The following is a 10528-nucleotide window of genomic DNA, read 5'->3' on the forward strand; positions in this document are numbered from 1 at the left end:
CTTCCTATTACCGTTATAGAGGTACTATTTCTGTTTCTTTTGTTTAGTCTTTAATTATTTCCTTTTCTTTATTTTGTTCTAAACTATTTTGTATTAAGGTTAACTTATCTAATATTTGTTTAAAGATTGGGATTTCTGACATATTCCATAATGCTGTTATTTCTTCCTTAATTATTTTTCTATTAATTTCTTCCATCATTTTTAATATAGTGTTTAAACTTTCTTTTATAAATATTTAGTTCCAAATATCTTTTATTTGGTTTTCAGTATTATTCATATTTATAAACTCGTTTTCTCCATTCTCCTTCAATTATCCATGTTTTTCTTTTCTTACCTTTTATTTTCTCTAATTCTTTTACTTCTTCTTCTAGTTTTTCTTTTTCTTTTAAGTATTGTAGTTCTTTTTCTTGAGACATAATTAATGTTTCTTTTATTATCTTATTAATAGTTTCTATTTCATCTTTCTTCTCGTTTATCTAAGGGTTCATATTCTGTCTATAAATCTTAATTTATTCTGATCGTTTATTTATATTCCTTCATTTGTTATATTATATTTTATTTCATTTAAGAAATCCATTAATAGTTGATAACTAACGTCATTTTCTATCACTCCTAAACTTATATTATATTCTAAGTCTAAAATTTTTAATCTTAATTTTATACCTTTTCTTATTATTATTTCTCTCGAACTATTTGGTTCAGTTATTATTTGAGTTCTATTTCCTCACATTTGTTTGAGTCAATTGCTCCAGTATTTACAACAGCTTTTTACATAAAAATTGTCAGAAAGGTGTTTGGTAAATTCTAAAAACTGCTATGTGAAAAAAAACGCTTTTGATCTAAAAGTTGCTGTTAGCAAAAACATGTCCTTGGTGCTTCTACAAAAAGCTGTTTTTAGTTTTTGCATAAACTAGGTATCAGTTTAAAATCAAACCATCTCAAAAATATTATTTTTTTATATATTATATCTCAAAAAATGCATAAATTAAAAAAAATACCAAACAATAATCTAATTTTCCTGACAGTACTTTTTCCACCGGCACTTTTTCCTAAGGTACAACAATTTTCAACGCTCCCACACTGAGCCTTAAACTGTCTAAAATATTGTTTATTGGTCATAAACACTGACCTCTTCTCGCCTTCTTTTCCAACATGTTTACAGATCAAGCCAACTGAGACGTCTCTTTCTTGATATTGAAAATAAAGCTGCCATTACACAAGGAGGGTTGTGTAAAATGTTAAGAAAATTCCCATCATTGGAGGAACTCCACCTACACAATATGAGCGTCTCCAAGAAAGTTATTGAAGTTGCAGGGCAATGTTGCCCTCGGCTAAAATCATTTAAACTGATCAACTCCCGGAAAGGATTCCCAGATGCTCTAGCTGTTGCACGATACATGCCTCGATTACACCATCTGAAGCTCTTTGGACGTTTTGGACGTAAGACTGCCAAGAATGATGGCTTGTTGGCGATTCTTGAGAACTGTCCTCATCTTGAATCTCTTGGTATGTGGCTCGTTGTTTCTGACATAAAACCTGATCTAGTAGTAAGGCTGTGTCAGCAGATAAAGGATGTCTCAATTACATTAAAAATCACTCCAGGAAAGAATAAAATTCAATGGCGTGCACCTCTAATCCGGCTAAACCTTCCACGGAGAATAGTCAAGACTGGCTTGAACTTCCACAGGAGCTGACGGCATCCATTCTTTTGCGTTTAGGTGCAGCTCATATTTTGTTGAGTGCTGGAAAAGTTTGTAAAAGCTGGCGTCAAATCTGCTCCGAGCCGTTTATGTAGCGTGTGGTAGATACGAGGAATGCAAGCGACATATTTTTAAAATTCGAACAAGTGATTCGGAAAGCTGTGGACTTGAGTGCTGGACAATTGGAAGAGTTTAGTGTTGATTATATTGCAACTGATGACTCGCTTCTTTATATGGCGGATAGGTATGGTATTTATTTTCTTCATATATGTTTAGCTTCTTCTTTTTTGCTAATTGATTACACACGCACACGTCAGGGATTGAACTCCTGACCTTACGCAAGGGTACAATAACTCAAATACGTGCACCAACACTTAGTTGGCTCATATAGGTTTAGCTTCTGCGTTTACTACTTATTTAGGCAATCTGCATGTCTATGCTCTGTTTTTTCACAATTCACAAACATAATACTCCTGCATGCATTGTGCCCTGGCCTTCTGTAATCACTACCAAGGCCTACTGTAATCAATACCACCCTCACCATCTCGACTTACATGCATATCGATCATATGAACTACTGTATCTTCTCACTGTAATACTATACCAAGATGTTCCAGGGGAATTCTACTAGTTATCACTACAAAAAAAACAGCTAAATACAACCGCCCAAAAAACGGTTATATTTAGTTAAATACAACCGTTTTTGGGGCCGGTTGTAAATGCTCGAGTCATATTTAGTAAATCGGTTGAATTTAGTACTAAATACAACCGGCTAAATATGATCGGCTAAATACGACCGCTTAAATATGACCGGCTAAATACAACCACTTCCGGTCAAATTAGATTTTTCGGCTAAAATTTGAATATCCCGCACAAATAATTAAATTTTCTGAAAAAAATTAAACAGCCCGCCCAAATTAAATTCAACCGTATATGGTTGAAAATGCAATGTTAAATTCGACCGCCAGTTGAAATAATGAAGTCCAGATTTTTTAAAAAATTGCCGGACCGGGATCTGGACATTTTCCGGCAACCTCAAACTCAATCAAAACACAATTTTCAAGAGGCGATTTTCCGGTGCAATTCAACGTGCAAAGTTTTAAATCTACGAAACTTTTAAACTAGTCGAACTATTCAAAGAACAGCTCATGCCGGAAAATATCAATTCAAAGGCGGTGGTGGCCTAAACTCTGACGACATAAAAACACAACAAAATTTAACTAAACATATACCTCAAAAGAACACGATATATTCATACACAAAGCCAAGTAGAGATTTCTCTAGGCCCAGCATCTAGAGATTTCAATTCTTTTGTCTGATGCATGTGCTATAGTCAGGTCCGGCCCAGCTTGTACATACCTTAGGTGTCAGTCAGAATCTAGTATTATTTTGAAGAGGAGGTCATTTCAAACAGTTGAGAGTCTTTTGTCCAAAGTCTTAAATGTGGAGGAGGTCATTTCAGAGAGTCTTCTGTCCAAAGTCTTAAATGTGCAGGACATTGACGAGGACGAAGACTTTGAGAAGTCTTTTACAGCTACTTTCTAAAGCTCAATGCAGCTTCTAGGAAACCAATAAAATCATGCAATCTTTTAGAATAAATTTACACGTGTATTAATAAGATGAAGATCATTGATAAGATTAAGTCCGTGAGAGTTACCTACATTAAAGCTGGAATGCAATTTTAAGAACGGGATTAATTAGTGAAATTTTAAGAACTGCATGTCATTACATTATTACAATCTGTCTATGGTAAATTATGGAGACACATTGAAAATTCAACAACTTAAGTTATAAGTTGCTTTCTTTAATAACCCCTGCATAGGGTTATCATAAATACAAAAACTCCTAGCTAACATGGCATTTGAGAGTCTATTCTCTAAATTGATGATCTTGCTGAACTAAGTATTTTTGGACCTTCAGTATAATAGTCTGTCTATGCAGTCCATGATCAGGTATTATACATGTAATTTCAGAAGACGTAGAATTTAAGAATTGATAAGTTTTTCTCTCATCCCTACAAAATATTTGCAGCATTCATAAATTAGAGGGCTGCAATAGAAGCACTTTTAGAGTAGTGTAAGACAAAGACCAAGACTTTGAGAACCGAAAGATGATGATTAAATGCGAATGAGTCTTTGAGAGTGAATTTTGGAGCTGGAATGTTCAAGAACAGGAAAGAGATAATGCTGTTCTTTGAACTTTCTTAAACTTTCGTGTGTTGATGTTTGGGCCAGTCAAGTGGCAAAATGATGTATTCCGATCAATTTTTATAAAAATATAAGAAATTGGTTGTATACAACTGGGGCATGAGGTACTTTCTAACCCCTGCACAGGTTTATCTTGAAAGCGAAAAATCCAACCTAATACACAGTTGGACTTAGTCTTCACTTCCAAATTGATGAACTAGCTGCTAATTATGTATGCCAAGTCCCATGTGTATATGATTTGCTTCTTTCAAAACAGTCCATGCAGTGGGGTCATTTTTAGATACCAGCTCACAGTCCTTTCTTTCATCCCAATGCAGTAGAAGCCGAAAACCAAGACTTTAAGAATGGAAAGATGATGGGAACGGGTCTTTGAGAGCTACTTTGAAGCTGGAATTTTTTGAACTTTCTTAGACCTTCGTCTCTTCGGGTACAAAAAGCAAATCAATATCTACCGTGCAAAATGTGCTAAAATGAGTTTCAGTGACCTTCATAATGTTATATCATATTTGAATTTCTTTATTTATAAATTCTTACATTCTCCTTTTGAAATTTAAAGTAAAGACAATTTGTTACTCGTGTTGGAAGAAATAGTTTGAAATAGTCTAATAAGTAATAAGTACTGAGTTTAACAAAAAATGGACATGAAATATTAAAGTCTTGTTTGATTTCGGAACCAATTTATATTCATCCTTCTAGTTATTTTAAAAATGATCGACGTTTCAGGTGTACTTAACGCCAATTGCTCATATACGTGAACCATTTGTCTCTTTGTTCTTTTATGAACAAGGTGTCTAAAAACTTTATCCGTCTAAAAAGCTAAATGTGACCCGCTTTTAGATTCTTTTTCATTAGTTGATGAAACATGTGAAAGATATCACTTATCAGTATGCTTGGAATTGATAATAAAATTAATAGATTTTAGTTTTTTTCAAACAAAAGTTTTCATATAGTATAATTTTTTATTAGAAAAGAATAAAAATAATAATAATTACAGTAATTCAAAGTATGTAAAATGTGTAAAGTTAAGTTATATGGAGTCTACTATTTCATTGAAGTCTTTGAGTCCATATATGTTCTACAAGTAGGGCTGAGTTCTATGGAGTCCACCTTTTTATCGGAGTCCTCGGAGTTCATCTACGTTCTGCAAATAAAATATATTGTAAAACGTGTTATTTTGCAAAACATGTTACACAAATAGCATAACTTCAACAAAATCATGCAAATCTCATATATTTACGGTACAATATGTATGTTCTGCAATATGTTCTGCAACATGAACATTTATGTTCTGCAAACTAAACATGTTTTGTAGAATATATATTTTTGCAATGTTCTGCTTGTAAAATGTATGCAATTTACAAGATTTTTGATAGAATAGTGATGTTTGTCGAAAAATAATATGTTTTGCAATATTTTAAGCTATATTTTACTTGCAGAACATATATGGACTCCGAGGACTCCAATTAAAGGTGGACTCCATAGAACTTTACTCTCTACAAGTAATATATTATGTAAAAAACATTGCAAAACATATTATTTTGCGAATCATGTTCTGCAAATAACATTATTTTGATGATAATCTTGCAAATTTCATATTTTGCAAGTAAAATATTGCAAAATATATTGTTATATAAAATATTTTTAGTTTGCTGAATATTCATATTAATGTTGCAGAACATAATATGTTGAACATAATATGTTGAACATAATATGTTTTGTAATATACTACTTATAAAATGTATGAAATTTGCAAAATTTCGATTTAAACAGTGATGATTGTAAAATATGTCCAATGAAATTGTGGACAGCCCTGACACATGTGTTTACGTTCTCTAATTTCACTGTAAATCTCTAAGCGCTAAGCCTCTCAATGGCGACCACATCAATCCATCAATCCGGGTCCCACCGCCAGCAACAATCCGTCGGAACTAGCTGGAACTTCGGTCAGAATTGACGGCGATTCTTTCACGTCTAAGTACATTTGATGTCTACGAAAATGCTCGTAATATTTGTACAGCCTGGCGTGGTATCTGACTGTGTGTGACAAATTATCTGTCAGTCTAATAATATATTATCAATTTCGGATTCTTTATGCAATTGATCTGTTGTTAGCAATAGCATGACCAAACAGATGTGACATATATATGGTGGTCACAAGTTATAACTGGCACAATAGCCTAATGCCTTCTTTCCAACATTTTCACAGATCAAGTAGGCTTAGATGTCTGCATCTTGAATAATCTTGCTCTGAGATTACAGAGGAAGGAATGTGTGAAATGTTACGAAAACTCCCGTTGTTGGAGGAACTCCATCTTTACCTCATTCGCATCTCTAAGCAAACTATTGAAGTTGCAGGGCGTTGTTGCGGAAAACATGACTGGAATACGCCATCTGCAGCTTTTTGGGAATTGCATTTTTCCAAAGAAGTAGAATAAATGTACTAGACCTGATAAGGTCTTGGTTTGGTTTGTGAGTAGAGCTGGCCACTTGCGCGGGTTTGAACCGCCCGTTCAGGACCGGCTCGTACAAAACCCAATTTTATTCGGCTCGAACCGGGCCGGTTCAAAACCGCACAAGTCGTTGACCATTGACGAACCAGTTACAAATACAAAGTTGAAAATCCGGGACCGAACCCGGCCCCCACGAACCCGCGTTATTATTTAGGGGAAAAAAAGCTTAACTTAGCCGAAAAAGAAAAAACCAAAACATTATACCCACAGTTTAGTTTCCTCAAGAAAGATGCTTCCTACTAGTTTTTCTTGGCACACCTGTCATTTCGTTGCCGACTTTCTTATCACATATACCATTTCTTGGTCCTCTGCCGCAGTGTTGCCACCCTATAATCCTGCTGATATCTACCTACTCAACTGCGGCGGACCTCCCGGTGCAACTTCTCTCGATGGCCGAGAATGGGTAACAGATTCTATTTCAAAACTTGTACCATCAGCAGACATCTTTGAGACTTCAACAGCCTCCACAGCATACGAACCAAGTCCATTTGTTGACAAAACTCCTTATTCAACTGCCAGAATCTTCCGTTCTCAATTCACCTATACGTTCCCTGTCTCCAAAGCTGGTCAGATGTTTTTACGCCTCTACTTCTACCCGACAAATTACTCAGATGGCTTTAACAAAACCATGTCATTCTTCTCCGTCAAATTGGTCGACCGCACTATTCTATCCGACTTCAGTCCCTTCCTAGACCTGCAGCCCCCATCACTCACTCTGGTCAAAGAATTTATCGTCACCATCAAGCGAAATTTTTTACTAGAGGTGACATTTATACCGTCTCCAAACTCCTACGCCTTTGTCAATGGCATTGAAGTTGTTTCAGTTCCCGATAAGTTGTACATCAGAGGAAGTGATAATATCACAGATGGAATAAAAATGGTGGGTAACAAAACCACCTATCATGTTGAAGACTTTCTAGCAATTGAAAAAATTTATCGGTTAAATGTAGGTGGCAGTCACATCTCCTCGACAAATGATACTGGAATATTTCGCTCATGGGATGAAGACGGGCCATATTTATTCGGTGGTTCTCTTAGCTATACACCAACTCTCAAAATGCCAATCAATTACTCGGCCAACACTCCACCATACACGGCCCCTGAAATTGTATACTCCAGTGCGCGGACTTTGTCTAAGGAGGCTTTTGACTCCAGTCTAACTTGGTTATTTCCAGTAGATTCTGGGTTTTCTTATCTACTTCGGCTTCATTTTTGTGAGTTTATGATGGAAATAACCGGCGCTAATCAACGAGTATTTTCTATTTACATTAACAATCAAACAGCTGAGATATTAGCAGATGTATTCGATTGGGCCGGTGGGAGAGGAATTCCCGTGTATAAAGACTACCTTATGTTCGTCGGTAACAAACCAGGTGGTAGCAAGTATAAGCCAGATTTGAGGCTAGCAATGCACCCAGACACGAAAGATCATCCTATCTACGAAAATGTAATTTTGAACGGGGTGGAGATTTTTAAACTTAGTCACTTCGGAGGTAGCCTTGCTTCCCCGAATCCTGAATTTGTGTCAATTCTTCCAACGGAAACAAAAAAAATTCGAACTATTGGAGGTTCAGTTGGAGGTATTATCCTGTTTTCGATGATAGTTGGTTTTTTATTATACTGGAGAAGAAAAGTAAGATCCCAGGACATCAACAACAAATCAAGATCGACTACTGCCATCATTTCGTTATTGCCGTCTGTTAGGAGTCGAAAATTTTCTCTAGAGGAAATGAAATTCGCCACTAGCAACTTTGGTGACAATTTTGTCATTGGGACAGGAGGATTTGGTAACGTGTATAAAGGGTATTTGCAAAAATGTACAGACCCTGTAGCAATCAAGCGGTTGAATTCGTCATCACGACAAGGTGCCCACGAGTTTCAAACAGAAATCACGATCCTCTCAAATCTGCGCCACCGTCATCTTGTACCACTGATTGGATGTTGCGATGATAGTGGCGAGATGATACTGGTTTATGATTACATGGTTCACGGAACCCTCCGTGGTCATCTTTATGGAGGAAATAATCCACCATTGTCGTGGAAGCAGAGGCTACATATTTGCATCGGTGCAGCAAGAGGCCTGCATTATCTCCATGCAGGTGCAGAGCATGTGATAATCCATCGCGATGTGAAGTCAACTAATATTTTGTTGGATGAGAAAATGGTAGCCAAGGTGTCAGATTTTGGTTTGTCGAAAATGGGACCTAGTGATACGTCGATCACACACATGAGCACGGTAGTGAAGGGTAGCTTTGGATACTTGGATCCAGAATATTACCTACGGCGACAATTGACTACCAAATCAGACGTTTATTCATTTGGAGTGGTGTTGTTTGAAGTGTTGTGTGCTAGGCCAGTGATAATGCAGGACTTGCCATATGAGCAAATGAATTTAGCGGAGTGGTCTCGGATTTGTTACAGGAAAGGAACCCTCGGTGAAATAGTGGATACAAATTTAATGGGGGAGATTGCAGTTGAGAGTTTAAACAAGTTTGGAGAAGTGGGATTTAGCTGCCTAAGGGACCATGGGACTGATAGGCCTACCATGAGCGATGTTGTTTTGAGTCTGGAATTTGCATTGCAGCTTCAAGAGTCTCACAAAAGGTTGGACCACGACAACCTCTTAATAACCAAATGTGTGGCCGAAGCTAGAAGCCGTGAAGCATCAACTTCAAGCACTGGTAGTGACGGATTCAAGTCTGGGATTGGAAGCGTTTTCTCTGACATCTTGAACCCAAGTGCACGTTAAGGTTAACGAAATATGGACAAAGGAAAAATGTGAAAGAAATTAGAGGTAGCTATTCAGTGGGGCGTATAATTGATGGTGCTTGAACAGCTCGGCTCGGCTCGTGAACAGCTCTATTTGACAGTGCTTGATAAGAAGGCAGAAGAGTACAAAGTGAGAGACAATGAAAAGGTGGAAGAAAGAAAATAATTAGGAAATTGCAAGGCACTGAACAAACCAGGCTCACACATTTTTTATGAACCTGCTAAGTTGTTACATCTCTTATCTTTTCATATGCCAAAATGCCAGATTGTAATAATTGAATAGAATGCTAATATCTGTTTAAAATAAAGTTAATCTTTTTGTCCCATGCCTCTTTTGCATTCAACAGCCACCCTAAGTAAAAGAAACAATAATACCCCGACATTTATTTATTTATTTATTCAATAGAGTTATAATGAAATTAAAAAAAAGGTGGAATTAAAATTTGTTGAAACCAAATACGTATAATATATTGAATTAGCAATAGTGAATTAAAAACACAAAGGTTAAAGTCAAGAGGATGAAACAAATATAAAACCTATCTTAATAGGTAAAAGTATAAGGAAACAAAAATAAAACTAAATTTAATATAATCAAACGACATGTAGAAGTATAAGATAATAAAAATAATACCAAATTTAATAAAATCATAATATATGTAGAAGTATAACAAGAATAAATGTGTCGAAGAGGGAATTTATCCATTAATGGGAGTGTATTAACCATTTAGCTGGACCCTTTCGTTTGTAATGTAACAGGAAGATACAAGACGTAGACGGATCAGGGAAACAAAGGCAATTAAAGTCACTATCTAATTGTGATCGCGTAGAGAGGTCACTACTAGTTAGTTACTGCTAACAAGTAACATGTAATTTGCACGTAGAATCCAAACTAAAACAGCCATAGTTCGGATGAATCTTTCATCACGTATAGTGAAGCAATTGCATTCCTAACCAGTAACCACAAACATATATATAGTACAAGTCCAACAACCAAGTGCAGCATTTAACTTAACCTGTTGCCAAAAATCTATGCAGGAGAGCTTGGAGGGGATAAAAGAGGAATAACCACGACGTTAAGATTGACTCGAACCAGAAAGCTTAAACAGAAAGACGCTATAATTAACACACAAAACTTAACCAAATTTGTTACTCAGAAAAGCTTTCTTTGCATCCTGAAACAAACCCCTTAGCTGAATAACAAAGACTAAGTTGATTAATTGACAACAATCCATGCAGGAGAGAATAATTAGATAGTATTACAATGTAAAACAGAATCAAATATCCAGAGTAAAAAATCCTAACTTTCAACACATTAAGAAAAACAAGCATCACATACCATCAA

General features: G+C 36.0%; 1 protein-coding gene across 1 annotated transcript; it reads left to right on the plus strand.

The window, feature by feature from the left end:
- The first annotated feature begins 5669 nt into the window (after positions 1-5669).
- LOC141698611 (receptor-like protein kinase FERONIA) lies at positions 5670-9529 on the plus strand. Its single transcript, XM_074503379.1, has one exon. The coding sequence runs from the start codon at positions 6647-6649 to the stop codon at positions 9164-9166; it is 2520 nt and encodes an 839-aa protein (XP_074359480.1). The 5' UTR covers positions 5670-6646; the 3' UTR covers positions 9167-9529.
- Positions 9530-10528: the final 999 nt, after the last annotated feature.

Source organism: Apium graveolens, chromosome 11 (genome assembly GCF_009905375.1).
Source record: "Apium graveolens cultivar Ventura chromosome 11, ASM990537v1, whole genome shotgun sequence".
Classification (NCBI taxonomy): domain Eukaryota; kingdom Viridiplantae; phylum Streptophyta; class Magnoliopsida; order Apiales; family Apiaceae; genus Apium; species Apium graveolens.

Bases quoted from the DNA above. Each gene is read 5' to 3' on its own strand.
- LOC141698611 (XM_074503379.1), top strand. From the start codon at position 6,647: ATGCTTCCTACTAGTTTTTCTTGGCACACCTGTCATTTCGTTGCCGAC.